Raw genomic sequence first — 25,290 nt, 5'->3', positions numbered from 1 at the left:
TCCCTTGAGCACACATTTTGCTGAGCTGTAGAGAAGCCTCCACTGAGCACTTGCACCCGCCACATTAACTCTATGCCAGTATGGGAAAAGTTTGGGGGCCCAAAGTCGTGCCAGAGTAGCGGGTTTGGCACAGTTCTCTGTGAGCTTCAATCATCCAGGCCTGCTACTGTCAGTTACTCTGTTAGAACTACCTGAAACAGTTCTGGAAGAGTAAGCGGGGCCTCGGATTGTAAATGTTAAAACATTGCCCATGTTAAAAGATTAATTTCATGCCATTCAATCTGCACCTCTGTTTGAATTTATGGAATGACACCCTCTAGCAGACTTTCGCAGACATTACTTCCTACATTAGAGAATGTAGAAACTGTAAAAGGCAATGGTAAAAGCATGTGTACTATTACATGTTACATTCAACTGAAAAGTTCCAAGATGTAAGCTGGTCTTCGGTTGGTGGTAAATCAGGTATGCATGATAAAACACACCACAATGTGTCCGAGAGGAGAGGAGAGAGGATAGGAGAAGAGCATCTATCAGAGTTCATGTCAGCTTTGTCACTCCTGCCTGAATAAGGTCTAATGGTCCCTTACCGAACCACAACTAATTCTCTCCTCAACAGAGAATTCCTTTACTCTGAACCTCAGAAAGTGACACTATTCCAACCAGTCTCCTCCAAACGGATCCTTTCAATAGAACCAACTCATTCACCATTTAAGGTAACTCTAGTTCAACATCCATCTACTCCACTGCTTCTCAACTCCTTCTATTCCCAACATGACAGATAACTCCTTACACAGCCATGACATGAAAGGCTTCTCAGACAGCTGAAACGGCACAATTACCTGACAATAATACAATGTCACAGACCATTTTTCTTACCTACTCATTACTACTGCAGCCGTTTTTACAAAAGACACTGGCATTGGCTATTTGGTGTATCTATTTCTTTCTTTCTTTATCTATATCCAGCTGTCAAGTCAAGCAATTACCCTGTCAAGCAAGATGATGGGGACTATTAGCTCTTCTAGGTAATAAAGGCAATTTACGTTCTCATTTCTGCTCGAGTTCTCTTTCTACAAGCCAATGTTCTCAATCTCATCATTTCACAGCCTGGTCTCATAGACTAGACGTAACATAGTAAATCTATTTAAATGAGTATGATATGTTATGTTTGGTATATTTACATAAACTGATGATTACTTAAGGCAAAGAAGAAAGGAGGTTGGTCAGTGTGGCTGTGTAGGTGTATAACGCGAACGTCTAGCAACCCAAACGTTGCGTGTTTGAATCTCATTACAATTAGCATTTTAGCTAATTAGCAACTTTGCAACTACTTACTACTTTTAAGATATTTTGCAATTACTTAGCATGTAAGCTAACCTTTCCCCTAACCCTAACCTTAACCCGTAAACTTAACCCTTAGCCTTATGTCAGCCATGTAACATAGCTAACATTAGCCACAAGAAATTGTAATTTGTAATATATCAAATCTTTTGTAAATTCATAACATATTGTACGAATTGCAATTCGTAACATAACATACAAATTGTAATTCGTAACATATCATATGAATTGTAATTTGTAACATTTGAGTGTCCCAGATTTTCTTTTACTGTGTTAAACGTCATCTACCCCTGAGTCCAGGTTACATTTCAAAACCTGTCCTAGCTAACTATATTTAATCTGCTATTTATGTAAAAGCCAATAAGGAGAAATTTCTAAACTCCTAGTCAAGGCACTGTTCCAGCAGATGTAGCTACACCGCCAACATACCTCTTACACATTCCGCCATTGATACATGACATGTTTGGCTAGACTCTAGTAGTGTTATTGTAGGTACCAACATATTCCATGTACACTACCATTCAAAAGTTTGGGGTCACTTAGAAATGTCCTTGTTTTTGAAAGAAAAGCAAATCTTTTGTCCATTAAAATAACAACAAACTGATCAGAAATACAGTGTAGACATTGTTAATGTTGTAAATGACTATTGTAGCTGGAAATGGCTGATTTTTTAATTGGATATCTACATAGGCATACAGAGGCCCATTATCATCAACCATCACTTCTGGGTTCCAATGGCACGCTGTGTTAGCTAATCCAAGTCCAAATCCAGGACGCTGACCTTCTAGGCAAAGAAAAAGCCATATCTCAGACTGGCCAATAAAAATAAAAGATTAAGATGGGCAAAAGAACACAACCACAGGACAGAGGAACTCTACCTAGAAGGCCAGCATCCTGGAGTCACCTCTTCACTGTTGAGTTTGAGACTGGTGTTTTGTGGGTACTATTTAATGAAGCTGCCAGTTGAGGACTTGTGAGGCGTCTGTTTCTCAACCTAGACAGTCTAATGTACTTGTCCTCTTGCTTAGTTGTGCACCGGGGTCTCCCACTCCTCTTTCTATTCCGTTAAAGTCAGTTTGCGCTGTTCTGTGAAGGGAGTAGTACACAGAGTTGTATGAGATCTTCAGTTTCTTGGCAATTTCTCGCATGGAATAGCCTTCATTCCTCAGAACAAGAAAAGACTGACGAGTTTCAGAAGAAAGTTCTTTGTTTCTGGACATTTTGAGCCTGTAATTGATCCCACAAATGCTGATGCTCCAGATACTCAACTAGTCTAAAGAATGCCAGTTTTATTGTTTCTTTAATTAGTACAACAATTTTCAGCTGTGCTAACATAATTGCAAAAGGGTTTTCTAATGGTCAATTAGCCTTTTAAAATGATAAACTTGGATTAGCTAATACAACATGCCATTGGAACACAGAAGTGACGGTTGCTGATTATTATTATTTATTTTTATTTAACCTTTATTTAACTAGGCAAGTCAGTTAATTAAGAACAAATTCTGATAATGGGCCTCTGTACGACTATGTAGATAATCCATTAAATATCAGTCATGTACACCATTAACACTGTATTTCTGATCAATTTAATGTTATTTTAATGGACAACAAATGTGCTTTTTTTTTCAAAAACAAGGACATTCCTAAGTGAATTACTTTTTTTGGAGCTATGTCTCACTTGCCGTGGGGCATCTCAGAAGATTACTATAGGTATGGAAAATATGTGTTAAAACAGCCATCCTCAACTGGCAGACCACGGATCCTGATGGATCCAGACCCAGCACGGGGTCAATACGGACCGCAGGATCCGACCCCAAATAAATGAAACATTTAAAATAATGTTTTTGTGAAATCAGTCGGGCTTTCTACTTACTGCTGTTGAGTAATTCATGGGCAGTTTTCCTCTTGTTATGTCATTCACTGACATACCTTAGAGAGCTATTTATGACCTGTATGAAATGTCTAGTTGATGAACTACAGTAGTAGCCATGCTAGCTACGTAGGTAAATTAGCTACGTAGGTAAATTCATCTAAATCTTGTAGTTATCATGGCCAGATTACATGCCCACGGGCCTCGACCCACAGGGGGCCCCCATTGATTTTGTTGAGTCACTCAGGTATCATATGAACAACCATAAGCCATGGTAGAATGTGTAGAATTGTAGGAATTAGGTTTAAAATGGCAATATTTTCTCTCTGCCAAAAAGAGGGGTATGAACAGTATGAACAGTTTAGGGACACATGGGTTGCGAGGTGGGAGTTTGTTACTATACCGATAAAGGACCATATCCACCCGGGCGTTTGCCACCTAGGTAATTTAAGTAACCAAACTGTTTTGAATAGTAGTTGAGAACCCCTGTGTTAAAATAAGGTAGTGTACTGTATGTATACATTCCATGGTATAATGACAGACTACAGGTCTTCTCTATGCTCTCTGTTGTTTGGTTCAATAGGATTCTAACAGAATGCGACTGAACACGATGTTAGCTCACTGAGCTCAGTAACCTTGGTTAAATAAAGGTTCAATAAAATATCAAAAATAACTCGAACCTTGGTCCCATTGAAGTGAAAGTAATACAGCAGTGCAAGACAATCTTGATGTACCTCCGGGAACATTCACAGTGGAATGAGGCAGGGAGTCATAATTGGAATCCTTCTCAAGTTTTCCTAACAACGATTCCTATATCTGGACGAAGTGGGCCGTTGGCTGCCCTGGCATTACCCATGGGGTATAGCGTGTGACAGGAGCACTGATTATTAGAATGGCTTCTCAATGAAACAATGTCTCCTTCATTTATTACACTTTAGTACACCAACCGACACAAGCTTGACAGAGCCCGATACTATTTACCTCACATTTAAATTACTAAGTCCATATGATGTTTCAGTAGCATAAATAAAGCGATATAAATATGCATTGTGTGACAACACTTCTACCTCCAGAATGGTGACTATGTTGTGAAAGACATACAACGAATAAACCAATTTGTGACGTTTGAATATTTAAAAAACATAATGAATAATCCAAAACAGTCTTGACAAAAGATCAAAAGTTTGTCTTTGGTTCAAGAATGTCTCCAGCTTAAAAAACAAGAAATGCCAGAAGTACTGATGTGTTGTTGTGTGATACCATTAATCATTTAGAAGATTAATATAATGTAAGCCTTGAAGAATTGATTCCCAGAACAAAGCTTTATAATGGTTGCCAGTGGAGGCTGTATATGAACACATGGTGTGAGACACAACGCATGGTGCTGTACAATGCCACTGACCAGCCTGGTTAGTGGTGATGTTGATGGACACGTGCTGAGCAGGGTAGGGACTCTTGTTGGTGACTCCATTGAAAGCGTGTATCTCGAAGGTGTAGGGGGTGTGGGCCCACAGGTTACTGATAAACACCCTGGTCTCGGTCAAACCCTGCTGCCTGGGTACATACTCCACGTTGTCATCACAATGGGAGCATGATGGCCGGTCTGCACGACACTTCCTGCACACGATGTTGTAGGTGACGTCATCACGGGCGCCAGTCTCCCTTGGAGGATGCCACTCCAGGATCACCGAGGTCTCGTTGACGATGGAGATGACGTTTCTGGGACCAGAGGGGACACCTGGATAGGAAGAGGGAATGCAGTGCAGACATGAATATACTGTACAGTATGTAGTATGGTGTCTCTAGGCATGTTTGTAGCACTGTTTCAGCAACTGGCTATTACTTTAATATAACACAGCACAAAGACACTGCACTCTGATATGAAAGAGATATTAGGATCAACCATAGTGATCAACAAATAATACTAACTCAGATGTAGATATATAGCACTGATGCCACCATTGCAGTCAACAAATATGCACACACGAGTAATTTAACTCCTTCTGTTTTACCAGTCGTCTGTAATGTTGACAAATACATAATGTACATTACATTCAGTCAGAACCATAAATATACTGAACAAAAATAAACACAAAATGCAACAACTTCAACGATTTTACTGAGTTACAGTTTTACAGTTAATATAAGGAAATCAGTCAATTAAAATTCATTAGGCCCTATTCTAGCGATATAACATGACTGGGCAGGGGCGCAGGGGCGCAGGCAGGGGCGCAGCCATGGGTGGGCCTGGGAGGGCATAGGCACACCCACTTGGGAGCAAGACCCAGCCAATCAAAATGATTTTCCCCACAAGAAGGCTTTATTACAGACAGAAATACTCCTCAGATTTATCAACTGGCCAGGTGGCTGGTCTCAGATGATCCAGCAGGTGAAGAAGCCGGATATAGAGGACCTGGGCTAGCTTGGTTACACGTGGTCTGTTGTTGTGAGGCCGATTGGACGTACTGCCAAATTCTCTAAAATTACGTTGGAGGTGTATTATGGTAGAGAAATGAACATTCAAAGCTCTGGCAACAGCTCTGGTGGACATTCCTGCAGTCAGCATGCCAATTGCATGCTCCCTCAAGACCTGAGACATCTGTGGCATTGTTTTTTGACAAAACTGCAAATTTTAGTGGCCTTTTGTTTTGTCCCCGGCACAAGTTGCACCTGTGTAATGATCATGCTGTTTAATCAGGTTCTTGATATGCCACATCTGTTGATGGGTTATCTTGGCAAAGGAGAAATGCTCACTGACAGGCATGTACACACATTTCTGAACATCATTTGAGCGAAATAGGCTATTTCACATGTTGCATTTATGTTTTTGTTCCGTTATAAATAGTATATATCTACAGTACCAGTCAAAAGTTTGGACACACCTACTCATTCAAAGGTGTTTCTTTATTTTGACTATTTTCTACATTGTAGAAGAATAGTGACTACATCAAAACTATGAAATGACACATATGGAATCATGTAGTAACCAAAAATGTGTTAAACAAATATATTTTATATTTGAGATTCTTCAAAGCAGCCACCCTTTGCCTTGGTGACAGCTTGCACACTCTTGGCATTCTCTCAACCAGCTTCATGAGAAATGCTTTTCCAAAAGTCTTGAAGGAGTTCCCACATGTGCTGAGCACTTTTTGGCTGTTTTTCCTTCACTCTGTGGTCCAACTAATCCCAAACCATCTCAATTGGGTTGAGGGCAGTTGATTGTGGAGGCAATGTCATCTGATGCAACACTCCATCACTCTTCTTGGTCAAATAGCTCTTACACAGCCTGCAGGTGTGTTTTGGGTCATTGTCGTGTTGAAAAACAAATGTAAGTCTCACTAAGCTCAAACCATGCCTTGAATTCTAAATAAATCACAGACAGTGTCACGAGCAAAGCACCCCCACACCATCACACCTCCTCCTCCATGCTTCATGGTGAGAACCACACATGCGGAGATCATCCTCTGTCTCACAAAGACACGGCGGTTGGAACCAAAAATCTCAAATGTGGACTCAGACCAAAGGACAGATTTCCACTGGTCTAATGTCCATTGCCGTGTTTCTTGCCCCAAGTAAGTCTCTTTTTCTTATTGGTGTCTTTTAGTGTAGTTTCTTTGCTGCAATTCGACCATGAAGGCCTGACTCACGCAGTCTCCTCTGAACAGTTGATGTTGAGATGTGTCTGTTCCTTGAACTCTGTGAAGCATTTATTTGGAAAATATGTTCTGTATACCACCCCTACCTTGTCACAACACAACTGATTGGCTCAAACGCATTAAGGAAAGAAATTCCACAAATTAACTTCTAACAAGGCACACCTTTTAATTGAAATGCATTCCAGGTGACTACCTCGTGAATCTGGTTGAGAGAATGCCAAGATTGTGCAAAGATGTCATGAAGACAAAGGGTGGCTACTTTGAAGAATCTCAAATATAACATATATTTTGATTTGTTTAACACTTTTTTTGGTTGCTACATGATTCCATATGTGTTATTTCATAGTTTTGATGTCTTCACTATTATTCTACAATGTAGAAAATAGTACAACTTAAGAAAAGCCCTGAAATAAGTAGGTGTGATCAAACTTCAAATCAAATCAAATCACATTTTATTTGTCACATACACATGGTTAGCAGATGTTAATGCGAGTGTAGCGAAATGCTTGTGCTTCTAGTTCCGACAATGCAGTAATAACGAACAAGTAATCTAACTAACAATTCCAAAAAAACTACTGTCTTATACACAGTGTAAGGGGATAAAGAATATGTACATAAGGATATATGAATGAGTGATGGTACAGAGCAGCATAGGCAAGATACAGTAGATGATATCGAGTACAGTATATACATATGAGATGAGTATGTAAACCAAGTGGCATAGTTAAAGTGGCTAGTGATACATGTATTACATAAGGATGCAGTCGATGATATAGAGTACAGTATCTATGTATGCATATGAGATGAATAATGTAGGGTAAGTAACATTATATAAGGTAGCATTGTTTAAAGTGGCTAGTGATATATTTACATCATTTCCCATCAATTCCCATGATTAAAGTGGCTGGAGTAGAGTCAGTGTCATTGACAGTGTGTTGGCAGTAGCCACTCAATGTTAGTGGTGGCTGTTTAACAGTCTGATGGCCTTGAGATAGAAGCTGTTTTTCAGTCTCTCGGTCCCAGCTCTGATGCACCTGTACTGACCTCGCCTTCTGGATGACAGCGGGGTGAACAGGCAGTGGCTCGGGTGGTTGATGTCCTTGATGATCTTTATGGCCTTCCTGTAGCATTGGGTGGTGTAGGTGTCCTGGAGGGCAGGTAGTTTGCCCCCGGTGATGCGTTGTGCAGACCTCACTACCCTCTGGAGAGCCTTACGGTTGAGGGCGGTGCAGTTGCCATACCAGGCGGTGATACAGCCCGCCAGGATGCTCTCGATTGTGCATCTGTAGAAGTTTGTGAGTGCTTTTGGTGACAAGCCGAATTTCTTCAGCCTCCTGAGGTTGAAGAGGCGCTGCTGCGCCTTCCTCACGATGCTGTCTGTGTGAGTGGACCAATTCAGTTTGTCTGTGATGTGTATGCCGAGGAACTTAAAACTTGCTACCCTCTCCACTACTGTTCCATCGATGTGGATGGGGGTGTTCCCTCTGCTGTTTCCTGAAGTCCACAATCATCTCCTTAGTTTTGTTGACGTTGAGTGTGAGGTTATTTTCCTGACACCACACTCCGAGGGCCCTCACCTCCTCCCTGTAGGCCGTCTCGTCGTTATTGGTAATCAAGCCTACCACTGTTGTGTCGTCCGCAAACTTGATGATTGAGTTGGAGGCGTGCATGGCCACGCAGTCGTGGGTGAACAGGGAGTACAGGAGAGGGCTCAGAACGCACCCTTGTGGGGCCCCAGTGTTGAGGATCAGCGGGGAGGAGATGTTGTTGCCTACCCTCACCACCTGGGGCGGCCCGTCAGAAAGTCCAGTACCCAGTTGCACAGGGCGGGGTCGAGACCCAGGGTCTCGAGCTTGATGACGAGCTTGGAGGGTACTATGGTGTTGAATGCCGAGCTGTAGTCGATGAACAGCATTCTCACATAGGTATTCCTCTTGTCCAGATGGGTTAGGGCAGTGTGCAGTGTGGTTGAGATTGCATCGTCTGTGAATTTGCGGTAAGCAAATTGGAGTGGGTCAAGTGTGTCAGGTAGGGTGGAGGTGATATGGTCCTTGACTAGTCTCTCAAAGCACTTCATGATGACGGATGTGAGTGCTACGGGGCGGTAGTCATTTAGCTCAGTTACCTTAGCTTTCTTGGGAACAGGAACAATGGTGGCCCTCTTGAAGCATGTGGGAACAGCAGACTGGTATAGGGATTGATTGAATATGTCCGTAAACACACCGGCCAGCTGGTCTGCGCATGCTCTGAGGGCGCGGCTGGGGATGCCGTCTGGGCCTGCAGCCTTGCGAGGGTTAACACGTCTAAATGTCTTACTCACTTCGGCTGCAGTGAAGGAGAGACCGCATGTTTTCGTTGCAGGCCGTGTCAGTGGCACTGTATTGTCCTCAAAGCGGGCAAAAAAGTTATTTAGTCTGCCTGGGAGCAAGACATCCTGGTCCGTGACTGGGCTGGGTTTCTTCCTGTAGTCCGTGATTGACTGTAGACCCTGCCACATGCCTCTTGTGTCTGAGCCGTTGAATTGAGATTCTACTTTGTCTCTGTACTGGCGCTTAGCTTGTTTGATAGCCTTGCGGAGGGAATAGCTGCACTGTTTGTATTCGGTCATGTTACCAGACACCTTGCCCTGATTAAAAGCAGTGGTTCGCGCCTTCAGTTCCACACGAATGCTGCCATCAATCCACGGTTTCTGGTTAGGGAATGTTTTAATCGTTGCTATGGGAACGACATCTTCAACGCACGTTCTAATGAACTCGCACACCGAATCAGCGTATTCGTCAATGTTGTTGTCTGACGCAATACGAAACATCTCCCAGTCCACGTGATGGAAGCAGTCTTGGAGTGTGGAGTCAGCTTGGTCAGACCAGCGTTGGACAGACCTCAGCGTGGGAGCTTCTTGTTTTAGTTTCTGTCTGTAGGCAGGGATCAACAAAATGGAGTCGTGGTCAGCTTTTCCAAAAGGGGGGCGGGGCAGGGCCTTATATGCGTCGCGGAAGTTAGAGTAACAATGATCCAGGGTCTTTCCACCCCTGGATATGCTGATAAAATTTAGGGAGTCTTGTTTTCAGATTAGCCTTGTTAAAATCCCCAGCTACAATGAATGCAGCCTCCGGATAAATCGTTTCCAGTTTGCAGAGAGTTAAATAAAGTTCGTTCAGAGCCATCGATGTGTCTGCTTGGGGGGGGATATATACGGCTGTGATTATAATCGAAGAGAATTCTCTTGGTAGATAATGCGGTCTACATTTGATTGTGAGGAATTCTAAATCAGGTGAACAGAAGGATTTGAGTTCCTGTATGTTTCTTTCATCACACCATGTCACATTGGCCATAAGGCATACGCCCCCGCCCCTCTTCTTACCAGAAAGATGTTCGTTTCTGTCGGCGCGATGCGTGGAGAAACCCGCTGGCTGCACCGCTTCGGATTGCGTCTCTCCAGTTAGCCATGTTTCCGTGAAGCAGAGAACGTTACAGTCTCTGATGTCCCTCTGGAATGCTACCCTTGCTCGGATTTCATCAACCTTGTTGTCAAGAGACTGGACATTGGCAAGAAGAATGCTAGGGAGTGGTGCACGATGTGCCCGTCTCCGGAGTCTGACCAGAAGACCGCCTCGTTTCCCTCTTTTTCGGAGTCGTTTTGGGTCGCTGCTTGTAATCCACTCCGTTACACTGGTTGTAAGGCAGAACACAGGATCCGCATCGCGAAAAACATATTCTTGGTCGCACTGATGGTGAGTTGACGCTGATCTTATATTCAGTAGTTCTTCTCGGCTGTATGTAATGAAACCTAAGATGACCTGGGGTACTAGTGTAAGAAATAACACGTAAAAAAAACAAAAAACTGCATAGTTTCCTAGGAACGCGAAGCGAGGCGGCCATCTCTGTCGGCGCCGGAAGTAACAAAAACTTTTGACTGGTACTGTATGCAACTGCTATGCTTTTCACAGAAATTATCCCCCACTGGTTATTAGACTTCATGGGGTATTCAGCTGCCATTTAGCCCCATGTGTTATTGATGTTGATGTGTTGCAACAGTGTTACAATACCATTAACATGACAAAGCGCAGCATGGGAGCTGAAATTACACCACTCAATCACCCCCTCCTAGCCAACCTTCCTACACAACCTCATCCCTCTCACCAACATTCACTCATACTGGAACGCTGAAACAGTTCTCACTACATTTCTCATGTATTTGAACTAATTTGAACTGGCTGGCTCTGTGATCCCTGCCAGGGACGTTGGGTTTTGTTGTGCACTGTTTCCATCACTGTGCTTGAGACTAAAACTATTATCATCACACAACTTTATCTGACATATTTCCCTATGGTGGCTGTACTGTATGCTTCTCTCAAAACCTCAAGATTGCATTCACAATAGTCGGTTGTTACTGTATGTGTGTGTTTACAATTTCACAAAGCCCAACCACCACCGTGGGACTCCAATTTGTATTTGACCATTCTACCAGTAAATCAAGAGGAACTGACAGATCATTGGGTTGGCTGACCAATTTAACATATGCCTTTCTGATAGCGGTTGCCGATGTACACACAGGGGTCTGACCATGCCTTAGCAGTCTGGCTTTTCTGTCTCTCTGATTCACTTTTTCTGTCTTCTCCCTTTCATCTCCGTAAGTCACGGCTGTGATCTGAATGTATGGAAATTGGTCAATAATCTTTTATATTTCTCTCTCCTGATCACCCTCCTCACATTCTCTGTTTCTCTATGTGAAGCAGAGCCAGCAGTCTGAGTCTGTGGATTACAACAGTAATGGTCAGGTGCTGTGGAGAAGAGTGGCTTTGCTCCATACTCTATAGTAGACCACCCAGAGGAGGTATGATACAGTATGATAACTCATAAATCACAGCCAGTGTGAACTGTATAGGGAATCCATCTGTCTTGCTTACTGTTTGTTAATACATGTAATTGTGTACCTTCTAATTGTATCTTGATATGGCTGTAAGTAGGTGTTGATTGCCATGGGTGGCCAATTAGAGCCTCTTTTAGCTGGGAGTTATTGAAAGACACGGTTCACACTTCACATAACACAGGGTCACTGGTCCTTTCAGCCAAAAGCCGGTCTTAGTTTAATAGATCCCGTTGCGATGCCTGTGATGTGTTTCTCAGCTCTGCAAAAATAAAACATGGAGGGGTTGAGAAGGCTGATGTGATCACTACTTAACGTCTCGTTTACAGGCCATTATTGTCACTAGCACCTCCCCTCTTTCATTTGCGAGGGAATCTAATTTGTCTACAGCGTTAGTTACTGTTCTCTCCCTCTCTCCCCCACTGTCCCATCAGCTATAGGAGTCAGGGTTGATTTGGCTCAGTGGCACAGGGCTGCACCAAGCTGAGTTATCGACACCCAGACCCTCAGACTGGTCTGTAGATCTATGCTAATTAACTTGAGGGTAATTGATACTGCGCCTCGTGCCCCTGCCCTCAGGGACACGACAGGGGGGTAATCGTTTTGCCATTGACTAGCCTTTGATGGATCACCAGACTTCTGTACAACCATACCAGGAGACCTCAGAGTGAGAGTTACAGGGTTAGCTAACATTCTGTAGCAAATATGCAATTTAAGTGTAGAATTGACTTTTTTCTTATCAACTGTGAGTTACAATAACAGTTCACATATGGAGAAACATAATAATTAAGTACATAAAAGCCACCGCCATAGATTAATCAAAAGCCCAAAACTCTTTGAAGGTTGTGTTCATTTCTGTGAGCAAAATAACAACCACAAAAAAAGGAATCTTGTGTATTGACTGTCCAAACTACTCTGCAGTAACTAGAGAGGCCCATCACATCACCATCACCCATCACCCCAGCAAGACCAAGAGCCAAAGGCTAAACCCACAGCACACCAAGACACCGTCTGGAAGTCTGTCGGCACACGACTCCACACGCTAACAATCACACCTCTGTTTACACAGCTAGGCCTCACATTCACATCCAGGAACACTTCTTCCTTGACCGGACCGGTCGTTTCTCTCCTTCTTTCCCGCTGATGCCATTCCAGAATGCGCCCAGAGGAGCTAGGGAAATAACAGGCCGGACTCTACTGATCTGTATTAACAGGCATTCCAGATTCCCTGTGGAGAGGCCCATGACAAAACTGCCCTTTAGTGTTTAGAAAAGGCCATGATATGACTAAATGAAAAGTTATCTTCCACCGGGACATTTTAATACATTATATTATAGTACAGCAACAGAGTATCTAGCTAGTAAGTCTGGTAGTTCACCATTACTGTTGCCCCCCCCACTGGGCACAGACATCAGTTCAAGTCGAGTTTTGATTTACATTTTTTTTTAAATGATCAACTAACGTGAATTCAACATGGGAAAAAAAGACCAAATTCCCTTACGTTGATGACTCTTTGCAAATCCAATCAGGTTTTCCACGCTGATTAAATGACATGTTTTGGTTGAAATGACATGGAAACAACATTGATTCCACCAGTTTTTCCCCAGTGGGCCTGGATTTAAACAGGATTCTATGACCTGATGTCCTAATAAAGAACAGGGGAAGTAGGGTTTTAATGGGTATGTCTCAGAGACAAATTGCTTTTTGAATGTCAATCTAGACTCTTACAGTCCTCAGTGATTCTTCCATGTGCTACTGTATATCAAAACCCAAGGGGGCACAGCAGTCTGAAACTGTCTGCTCTAAAGATGCCAAGGCTGCTTTAACATTCAACCTTACCTTTCGAGGAAAACCCATGAGAGGCCGTTTTAGTTTCAATCTGTCTGGAGCAACACTTTATTTGTATGTTTTCATGACCTTTTGTAGCTGTCTGTGTCTGAGTGTGAAAGCAAAGGGAAGAGGGTAACTGAGGCTCTACGCTACCTGCATATTTCATGAGACTGAGTGAGTGGGCTAGACATGACCAGGCCCATGTTTTTACATGTGCATGTTGTAATAATATAACATTTTATTTGGTCGGTGCTTACATTTGTCCTATTTCACACACGTACAAGTGTGCATTATACACATGTGTTTTTTGCATATCCCAAATCCCCATGAGAGAGCCTTGGAGATTGGGGTCACGATCAGCCATTATTAACGGCGACCCTGGAGCAACTAGGGTTAAGTGCCTTGCTCAAGGGCACATTGGCAGATTTTTCACATTGGTAGCTCAGGGATTCAAGCTAGCAACACTCTAACTGATAGGCTACCTGCTGCCCAGCCCTGCGTGCGTGCATGTGTGACCACAAATGACCACAAAGACTGGGGAATTAATCTTACAGCTGCAGACATTAAGATGCTTGCCTCTTTGCGTGAGGCGAGCTATGTGAGTGTAGAATGGTCTCATCACTCCTTTCCCTGATGGAGTAATAGCTATTGTCTCTCTATCTGACTCCAGGTAATTACCGTCAATGTTGTGTCAAGTCCACACACTGTGCAACACTGCTGGCTTGCCGTAGGGGTGCTGCTTCAATTAGAATAATTAAACATCAATGTTCTCCTCTCCAGCAGTATGGCAAGGCCCAGGATGGGACCTGCTGAGGGCTTCCAGGAGGGTGTACAGGGGAGGTACAGGAAGTTCCAATAGGGGGGTATGGATGGGCACCTGATGTTTAAGAAGTGTAGTAGTGAGTGATAGGTCTTTGAAGGAGCATGGAGGCTCACCAGTGCAGCTCCATGGTTATAGTGTAGCGTTGTGCTCCTGCTGACAGTGTGGGGAGAGTGTCAACCCATCAGCCTTCTAATCTGACAGAGGGAGCAGCAGAACACCAGCCCACTTTACACACACCTTGCCTTGCCTCGCTCACACTGATTCTACACACAGCCTAACAGCTGCTCTACTGCACAGTCCGTGAGCAGGGGAAACCAATAGAGAGAGAAAGTATACGTGTGTATACTACTAACATGTGTGTGTGTGTGTGTGTGTGTGTGTGTGTGTGTGTGTGTGTGTGTTTAAGTGCGTACTGCTTGTATGTGGTGGGTGTGTTTATTTGTGTTTCTGAAATTCACCTTCATCTCTAAGCTAATTTGGTGAATAGTAAGTAGAATAAATATGTGAGTCAATAACATGCAAACTGAACAAGGATGCTTAGATGTACACCCGCTACGAGGCTGGCTTCAGGTTAGCTCTGCTCCACACTCTTTCCTCAGAGATCTGCCTTCCACAACTGTGCAGCGTTTTCAAACGAACTCACACTGTCCTCAATTAGCACTCGACATCAGTGGGGGGAATAATTATTTAAGCTGATACATCCTGATTTACATAAACAGTAAGAGGATAAGGACACGGGTGGCCAGCCACACTCTACAGTCAGAAACCATGCATTCATTACATTGATTACAGATTCAGCATCATATCTGCACACTTCACTACTGTAATCATATGCCATGCAGCTGCTGTCTCTGTCTTTGAACACTTTTAATAGTCAAAGTGGTGAGTGGGAGTAGATGAAAAGGGGAAGGTTGGTTTCTGAATAATACTCCAAACAAACACCCACAAATTCAAATCACATTGAGAAAATGTTTATGAAATGGTAGGGAAAAACTTTACAGACACTATAGGAAAGTAAGAGGAGGATCTCATTTACGCTGATATCACAGGAGGTTGGTGGCACCTTAATTGGGGAGTACGGGCTCGTGGTATTGGCTGGAGTGGAACTGGTGGAATGGTATCAAATACACTACATCAAACACATGGGTTTCCATGGGTTTGATGCCATTCCATTCACGTCGTTCCAGACATTATTATGAGCCGTCTTCCCCTCAGCAGCCTCCTGTGTCTGATATTAGCATCGTTCCTCTCTCTCTCTCACTTCTTTACTTTTTTAGTGTTTTCTCTTTCCATAAAATTGAGAAGAAGTCATTTGTGTGAGTCTGGATGGTTGATGACTTGGTAATGGTCACAGCACAGGGTCCCCAGTGACGGCTGTGGTGGAACAAAGCCTGTCTAAGAGTAAAGGCCCTATAGTCAGGAGCTCTTTTCAACTACACCCACATGCCTTTCAGCCTCCTCCGCACTGTCTCAGTACTGTCTCACTGGAGTTAACAGCTAGCGGATTAGAGGGGAAACACTGAGAGACACATTATAGGAGAGAAAGACTGTCAGGGAGGAAAAGAGAGAGAGTGAGAGAGAGAGAGAGAGAGAGAGAGAGTGTTACAACACTGTACATTGCCAATAATAACATTTGACATTTCTATATTATAAAAAATTAAATGTGAGTAATATTTACTGTAATTTTCTGATTGCTAATTTCCCTTGTTTATTGTCTCTTACACTTGCTTTGACAATGTAAACATGTTTCCAATGCCAATAAAGGCCTTTGAATTGAATTGATTTCAGAGAGAGAGGGGGAAAGAAAGAGAGAGACAGAAAGAGAGGGGGAGACAGGGAAAGAGAGTGTCAGGGAGAACAAGCAAGAGAGAGAATGCGTCAGGGAGGACGAGAGAGAGCGAGAGAGAGGGAGAGAGAGAGTGTCATGGAAAACGAGAGAGTGAGAGTGTGTCAGGGATGACAGAGAGAGAGCGAGAGAGAGCGAGAGAGAGAGAGAGAGAGAAAGACTAAACTGAGAATACACAGTGGCAGAATACCTGACCACTGTGAATGACCTAAAATTAAGGAAATCATTGACTATGTATAGACTCAGTGAGCATAGCCTTGCTTTTGAGAAAGGCCGCCGAAGGCAGACCTGGCTCTCAAGACAAGACAGGCCATGTGCACACAGCCCATAAAATGAGATAGAAACTGAGCTGTACTTCTTAACATCCTGCCAAATGTATACACATATTTCCCTCAGATAACACAGACCCACAAAGAATTTGAAAACAAGTCCCATATATATTAGGTGAAATCCCAGAGTATGCCATTAGATCAGCAATATTTGTGACCTGTTGCCTCAAGTAAAGGGCAACCAGTGAAGAACAAACATATTTATGTTTATTTATTTTCCTCTTTCTACTTTAACTATTTACACATCGTTACAACACTGTATGTAGCCATAATATGACGTTTCTGTCACACCCTGATCTGTTTCACCTGTCTTTGGGATTGTCACCACCCCCTCCAGGTGTCGACCATCTTCCCCATTATCCCCTGTGTATTTATACCTGTGTTCTCTGTTTGTCTGCTGCCAATTCGTTTTGTTTCGTCAAGCCTACCAGTGTTCTTCCCTCTGTTCCTATCTCTCGATTGTTCCTGTTTTGTAGTTTTCCTGGTTTTGACCTTTTCTGCCTGCCCTGACCCTGAACCTGCCTGCCATCCTGCACCTTTGCCACACCTATTTGTATTATTGACCACTGCCTCCCCCTGACCTGTCTTTGCCTGCCCCTGTTGGATTAATACATTGTTGTTTATTTGATGTTGTCTGCATCTGGGTCTTACCTTGAAACGTGATAGTTTGAAATGTCTATATAAAGCCAATAAAGCCATTTGAATTGAACTAGAGAGAGAGAGGGGTAGTAAAAGTGTGAGCATTGATGGGGGGTGGAGGTGAGCATGTGTGTCAGAGGGTAATTGTTGTGACAGAAAGAACCATTACAAACAGTAATTTACCATTTCACACCACACACACACACACACACACACACACACACACACACACACACACACACAAGTTTGGACACACCTACTCATTCAAAGGTTTTTCTTTATTTTACTATTTTCTACAGTGTAGAATAATAGTGAAGACATCAAAACTATGAAATAACACAAATAACATATGATGTTAAGATGTGTCTGTTACTTTAACTCTGTGAAGCAATCAAATCAAATCAAAATCAAATCAAATTTTATTTGTCACATACACATGGTTAGCAGATGTTAATGCGAGTGTAGCGAAATGCTTGTGCTTCTAGTTCCGACAATGCAGTAATAACGAGCAAGTAATCTAACTAACAATTCCAAAAAAAACTACTGTCTTATACACAGTGTAAGGGGATAAAGAATATGTACATAAGGATATATGAATGAGTGATGGTACAGAGCAGCATAGGCAAGATACAGTAGATGATATCGAGTACAGTATATACATATGAGATAAGTATGTAAACCAAGTGGCATAGTTAAAGTGGCTAGTGATACATGTATTACATAAGGATGCAGTCGATGATATAGAGTACAGTATCAACGTATGCATATGAGATGAACAATGTAGGGTAAGTAACATTATATAAGGTAGCATTGTTTAAAGTGGCTAGTGATATATTTTATCTGAGGTGAGAGAAAGAATCTGAGATATATTTTATCTGAGGTGAGAGAAAGAAATACCAGAAATGTACTTTTCACAATGCACACCTGTTAATTGAAATGCATTCCAGGCTCAATCAAGGCAAAGGGTGTCTACTTTGAAGAATCTCAAATATAAAATACATGTTGATTTGTTCAACACTTTTTTGGTTACTACCTGATTCCATGTGTTATTTCATAGTTTTGATATCTTCACTATTATTCTACTATTTAGAAAATAGTAAAAATAAAGAAAAACCCTTGAATGAGTTAGTGTGTCCAAACTTTTGACTTGTACTGCACACACACACACACACACACACACACACACACACACACACACACACACACACACACACACACACACACACACACACACACACACACACACACACACACACACACACACACACACACACACACACACATATATATATATATAGCGGACCTATAGATGCTTCTACGACCCAACTCTAGAACCCAAGAGAGTACCTTCATCCTGCTAATAACATTTAAACAGATAGTGGAGCTGGAATGGAGAAAGAGGAGAGTGAAGGGATAAAGGCCTTCCTGAAGCTCTACTGCAGTGTTCTATAGCGGGGCCCCAGGATTGGAACGGCACTGAAGGTCCAGGCCCAGCAGGAGTCCAGGCCTCATCTCTTAGTCACAGCAAAGTCACATGAAAGGAGTGAGAAAAGCCCCTCACCAGCACCTCACCAGCGTCAAAGATAAGAGGCCAGAGAGAGAAAAGACAAGCACCCCACACTCTAGTGGACTCATTTGTGAAATGTTATTCATATTTCTCATAATTCCATAATTAATAAACATTATACAAATAAAAAAAACAGAAAATCCAGTGCTTCTATGTCAAACGTTATTGTTCCAGTGCATTCGGAAAGTATTCAGACCACTTTTTCCACATTTTGTTATGTTACAGCCTTATTCTAAAATTGATTAAATAGTTTCCCCCCTTATCAATCTACACACAACACCCCATAATGACAAAGAAAAAAAAAAAATCGAAACGTTTGCAAATGTATTAAAAATAAAAACTGAAATATCACATTTACATAAGAATTCAGATCTTTTACGCAGTACTTTGCTGAACTTCAAGTCTTATTGGGTATGACGCTACAATCTTGTGTGCTACAAGTGTGTGTGTGTATTTGGGGAGTTTCTCCCATTCTTCTCTGCAGATCCTCACAAACTATGTCAGGTGGGATGGGGAGCGTTGCTACACAGCTATTTTCAGGTATCTGCAGAGATGTTATATCGGGTTCAAGTCCGGGCTCTGGCTCGTTCACACAAAGACATTCAGAGACTTGTCCCGAGGCCACTCCTGCATTGTCTTGGCTGTGTGCTTAGGGTCGTTGTCATGTTGGAAGGTAAACCTTCGCCCCAGTCTGAGATCGTGAGCGCTCGGGAGCACATTTTCATCAAGGATCTCTGTACTTTGCTCCGTTCATCTTTCCCTCGAACCTGACTCGTCTCCCAGTCCCTGCTGCTCAAAAACATCCCCACAGAATGATGCTGCCACCACCCTGCTTCACCGTAGGGATGGTGCCAGGTTTCCTCCAGACATGACGCTTGGCATTCAGACCAGAGTTCTATCTTGGTTTCATCAGAACAGAGAATCTTGTCTCTCAAGGTCTGAGAGTCCTTTAGGTGCCTTTTGCAAAACTCAAGGGCAGGCTGTCATGTGCCTTTTACTGAGGACTGGCTTCCGTCTGGACATTCTACCATAAAGGCCTGATTAGTGGAGTGCTGCAGAGATGGCTGTCCTTCTGGAAGGTTCTCCTGTCTCCCCAGAGGAACTCTTGAGCTCTGTCAGAGTGACCATAGGGTTCTTGGTCACTTCCCTGGCCAAGGCCCTTCTCCCCCGATTGCTCAGGTTGGCCGGGCGGCCAGCTCTAGGAAGAGTCTTGGTAGTTCCAAACTTCTTACATTTAAGAATGATGGAGGCCACTCTGTTCTTGGGGACCTTCAATGCTGCAGAAATGTTTGGTACCCTTCCCCAGATCTGTGCCTCGACACAATCCTGTCTCAGTTCTACGGACAATTCCTTCAACCTCATGGCTTGGTTTTTGCTCTGACATACACTGTCAACTGTGGAACCTTATATAGACAGGTGTGTGCCTTTCCAAATCATGACCAATCAGTTGAATATACTACAGGTGGACTCCAATCAAATCTCAAGGATGATTAATGGAACCAGGATGCACCTGAGCTCAATATTAAACCTAATAGAAAAGGGTCTGAATAGTTATATAAGGTATTTCTGTTTTTTATTTTGTATACATTTGCACATTTCTTACCAAAAACCAGTTTTCCACTTTGTCATTATGGGGTATTGTGTGTAGATTGATGAAGAAAAAAATGTTGAATCCATTTTTTAACGAGGCTGTAATGTAACAAAATGTGGAAAAGGGAGGGGGTCTGAATGCTTTCTGAATGCACTGTATATTTCAGTCTTCTGTGAAGTATATAAAGTGTAATATTGGAATGCAAACTCAAAATTGAATACATTTCAACTCTATATCTGACATGGTGCCGGTGTCTTATTTTAAGCCCATAGCCATATGTGGGAGGTATATACTTTTGTTTCAAAGTAGATTTGTTTAAAATTACAAAGAGACACTCTGTGTGACCCTGATTTATCCCACTGCAGTAAAAGGTTAATGCTCTAGCCCTGGGTTTTGCAGATCCAAAGTGTCTCCAAAGTGTCCCTCTGAGAAGCACCATTTGCATGGTTTGGAGGCAATGAAACAGAAGAGTTATAATAGCACATCTAAGGGGCCTGGATAGAACAACAATGGTTCAATGGACTGTGTTTTCTGACCCATCAGCCTTTCATTCACAAAATAGTTTCTTATTCAACTACTTATGAATGGGGTGACCATGTCTTATTTTCCCCTAGTACTTGTCTATCCAGGTCACCTACATAGCGCAGTGCCCCACTTTCTCTGTCCCTGTGGGTTTGAAGGGAACTGAATCAGGGCATTTTAGGGCAGTGGTTGGAGTGGCTGGCTCAACCTCAGGGACAGCAGTTAAATGGTATTCATGTATCAACCTACATTGATATAATCTGGGGCAATGGGGCAGATGGAGAGAGACCTAGAACAGCTGCTCATCCATCGATGGAATCATAAAGTCTTTCGGTCCGGCAGTTGTTTAGACCAGAGTGCTTTCTCCTTCTCACACTTCATTGACTGGACCTTGTGTTAAAGAGTGAGTATTAAAAATGAAGCTGGTGGAGGAGGGGGTGGCCATTCAGGCATCCCTCAGGTTCTATACTTACTCTGTTGCAGTCAAGCATGGGAAGTGCCGAATAAGCAGCACGTGTAGAACAGTTGATATTGAGCACGCCCTTTCCAAATGAAAATGAACTTCAAATGTATTTTCCCATTGATTAGTCGGAGTGTGAGACTTACTGGTGCAGGAGGCCTCGGGCAGGTCCATGTCTCCTCTGTAGTATCCGTTACGGCAGCCGCAGATGGTGGCAGCCTCCACAGTGGAGCGGCTGTTGGGAGGGCACTGCAGACACAGCCCTGGCCCCTGGGTGGACTTGAACGTCCCTTGGGGACACGCTGCATGGAGGACAGAAAGAAAAGACAGAGAACAGAGCATTTAGACTCTTCATCAACATCCACAGTGTATCCAGGGCGCAACATGTAGACTACTATTACTCCACCCAGGGGTGAGTCTCGCAAGCCAGACATTTCCTATTGCACAAAAGCCTGGAAATCACGTAACGGGTTGACTAAGAGGTTACATAACGGGTTGACTAAGATCATTTAAGTTGCCTCATTATCATCAACCACCCAATCACCATTCAACCTCTCAAACTATATCTCTCTATGCCTTAGTACAGTACCTCTTCTGCTGTCAAAAAATAGTGTAACTCCAAAAAGAACAACAGATTATTTTCAGTCTGAGTATGTGGCAATAACATGGCGTGTAATAGGTCCCGGAATTACAGAGAAACACAGTTGTCCTCTGTAGCTCAGTTGGTAGATCATGGTTTTTGCAACATGGTGTCTACCGGTTCTATCCCAGGACCAAACAGAAATGTGCATCCTGTAGCACAAATTCAAAAAGGTTTTGGGACACTGTAAAGTCTATGAAGAATAAGAGCACCTCCTCCCAGCTGCCCACTGCACTGAGGCTAGGAAACACTGTCACCACCTGTAAATCTACGATAATCGAGAATTTCAAAAAGCATTTTTTTACGGCTGGCCATGTTTTCCACCTGGCTACCCCTAACCCGACCAAGAGCTCTGCACCCCCCACAGAAACTTTCCCAAGCCCCCCCGTTTCTCCTTCACCCAAATGTTCTGAAAGAGCTGAAAATCTGCACCCCTACAAATCAGCTGGGCTAGACAATCTGGACCCTCTCTTTCAAGAATTATCCGCCACAATTGTTGCAACCCCTATTATTAGCCTGTTCAACCTCTCTTTCATATCGTCGGAGATCCCAAAAGATTGGAAAGCTGTCGCGGTCATCCCCCTCTTCAAAGGGGGAGACACTCTATACCCAAACTGTTACAGACCTATATCTATCCTGCGCTGCCTTTCTAAAGTCTTTGACAACCAAGTTAACAAACAGATCACTGACCATTTAGAATCCCACCATACCTTCTCCGCTATGCAATCTGGTTTCAGAGCTGGTCATGGGTGCACCTCAGCCACACTCAAGGTACTACACGATATCATAACCGCCATCGATAAAAGACAGTCCTGTGCAGTCGTCTTTATTGACCAGGCCAATGCTTTCGACTCGGTCAATCACTGCATTCTTGTCGGCAGACTCAACAGCCTTGGTTTCTCAAATGACTGCCTCGCCTGGTTCACCAACTACTTCTCAGATAGAGCTCAGTGTGTCAAATCGGAGGACCTGTTGTCCGGACCTCCGGCAGTCTATGTGGGTGCCGCAGGGTTCAATTATCGGGCCTACACTTTTCTCTGTACATAACAATGATGTTGTTCTGCTGATCCACCTCTACGCAGACGACACAATTCTGTATACTTCTGGCCCTTCTTTGGACACTGTGTTAACAAACCTCCAGACGAGCTTCAATGCCATACAAAAATCCTTCTGTGGCCTCCAACTGCTCTTAAATGCTAGTAAAACTAAATGCATGCTCTTCAACCGATTGCTGCCCGCACCCGCAAGCCCGACTAGCATCACTACTCTGGATGGTTCTGACTTAGAATATGTGGACAACTACAAATACCTAGGTGTCTGGTTAGACTGTAAACTCTCCTTCCAGACTCACATTAAGCATCTCCAATCCAAAATTAAACCTAGAATCAGCATCCTATTTTGCAACAAAGCCTCCTTCACTCATGCTGATAAACATACCCTCATAAAATGGACTATCCTACCGTTCCATGACTTCGGCGATGTAATTTGCAAAATAGCCTCCAACACTCTACTCAGCAAATTGGGTGCAGTCTATCACAGTGCCATCCGTTTTGTCACCAAAGCCCCATATACTACCCACCACTGCGACCTGAATGCACTGTCTCACAATTCCAGTGGGTCAGAAGTTTACATACACATGGCTGGCCCTCGCTTCAAATTCGTCGCCAAACCCACTGGCTCCAGGTCATCTATAAATCTATGCTAGGTAATGCCCCGCATTATCTCAGTTCACTGGTCACCATAGCAACACCCACCCGTAGCACACACTCCAGTAGGTAACTGGTCATCCCCAAAGCCAACTTCTCATTGGGCTGCCTTTCCTGACAATTCTCTGCTGCCAATGACTGGAACGAATTGCAAAAATCCCTGAAGCTGGAGACGTATATCTCTTACTAACTTTAAGCATCAGCTGTCAGCGCAGCTTACTGATCACTGTACCTGTACACAGCCCATCTGTATATAGCCCACCCAACAACCTCAGCCCCATATTATTATTTATTTTTGTTCTTTTGCACCCCAGTATCTCTACTTGCACATCATCATCTGCACATCTATGACTCCAGTGTTAATGCTATATTGTAATTATTTTTCCACTATGGCCTATTTATTGCCTAACCTCCCTAATCTTACTACATATACACACACTGTAAATGGATTTTTCTATTGTGTTATTGACTGTACATTTGTTTATTCCATGTGTAACTCTGTGTTGTTGTTTTTGTCACACTGCTTGTCTTTATCTTGGCCAGGTCACAGTTGTAAATGAGAACTTGTTCCCAACTGGGCTACCTAGTGAAATAAAGGTGAAATCAAAAAAATGAAATCAAAAATAAAATATGTAAAAAGTATGCACGCATGACTGAAAGACACTTTGGATCAAAGCATCTGCTCAATGGTATATACAGTTGAAGTCGGAAGTTTACATACACTTAGGTTGGAGTCATTTTTTCAACCAAATTTCTTGTTAACAAACTGTAGTTTTGGCAAGTCGGTTAGGACATCTAATTTTTCCATCAATTGTTTACAGACAGATTATTTCACTTATAATTCACTGTATCACAATTCCAGTGGGTCAGAAGTTTACATACACTAAGTTGACTGTGCCTTTAAACAGCTTTGAAAATTCCAGAAAAGGATTTCAAGGCCTACCTTCAAACTCAGTGCCTCTTTGCTTAACATCATGGGAAAATCAAAAGAAATCAGCCAAGACCTTAGAAAAATATTGTAGACCTCCACAAGTCTGGTTCATCTTTGGGAGCAATTTATAAATGCCTGAAGGTACCACGGTCATCTGTCAAACAATAGTACGCAAGTATAAACACCATGGGACCATGCAGCCGTCATACCGCCCAGGAAGGAGACGCATTCTGTCTCCTGGTGATGAACGTACTTTGGTGTGAAAATTGCAAATCAATCCACGGACCAGCAGCAAAGGACCTTGTGAAGATGCTGGAGGAAACAGGTACAAAAGTATCTATATCCACCATAAACAAGTCCTATATCGACATAACCTGAAATGCCGCTCAGCAAGGAAGAAGCCACTGCTCCAAAACTGCCATAAAAAAAGCCAGACTACGGTTTGCAACTGCACATGGGGACAAAGATCGTACTTTTTGGAGAAATGTCCTCTGGTCTGATAAAACAAAAATAGAACTGTCCATCGTTATGTTTGAAGGAAAAAGGGGAAGGTGTGCAAGCCAAAGAACACCATCCCAACCGTGAATCACGGGGGTGCTAGTGTCGTGTTGTGGGGGTACATTACTGTAGGAGGGACTGGTGCACTTAACAAAATAGATGGCATCATGAGGA

At 43.0% G+C, this 25,290-nt stretch overlaps 1 protein-coding gene across 1 annotated transcript in view; it reads right to left on the bottom strand.

Moving 5' to 3' along the window:
- The window catches only part of LOC112260259 (ephrin type-B receptor 1), a 169,386-nt gene that overhangs the window by 50,895 nt on the left and 93,201 nt on the right, over positions 1-25,290 (bottom strand). Inside the window, exons 4-5 of the mRNA XM_042312152.1 lie at positions 21,488-21,643; positions 4,614-4,949 (exon numbers count right to left, since the gene is read on the bottom strand). Of these exons, the coding sequence (XP_042168086.1) occupies positions 4,614-4,949; positions 21,488-21,643 (492 nt within the window). The remainder of the gene's footprint in view (positions 1-4,613; positions 4,950-21,487; positions 21,644-25,290) is intronic.

Source organism: Oncorhynchus tshawytscha, linkage group LG01 (genome assembly GCF_018296145.1).
Source record: "Oncorhynchus tshawytscha isolate Ot180627B linkage group LG01, Otsh_v2.0, whole genome shotgun sequence".
Lineage (NCBI taxonomy): Eukaryota > Metazoa > Chordata > Actinopteri > Salmoniformes > Salmonidae > Oncorhynchus > Oncorhynchus tshawytscha.
This window is presented reverse-complemented; position numbering and strand designations above follow the sequence as displayed.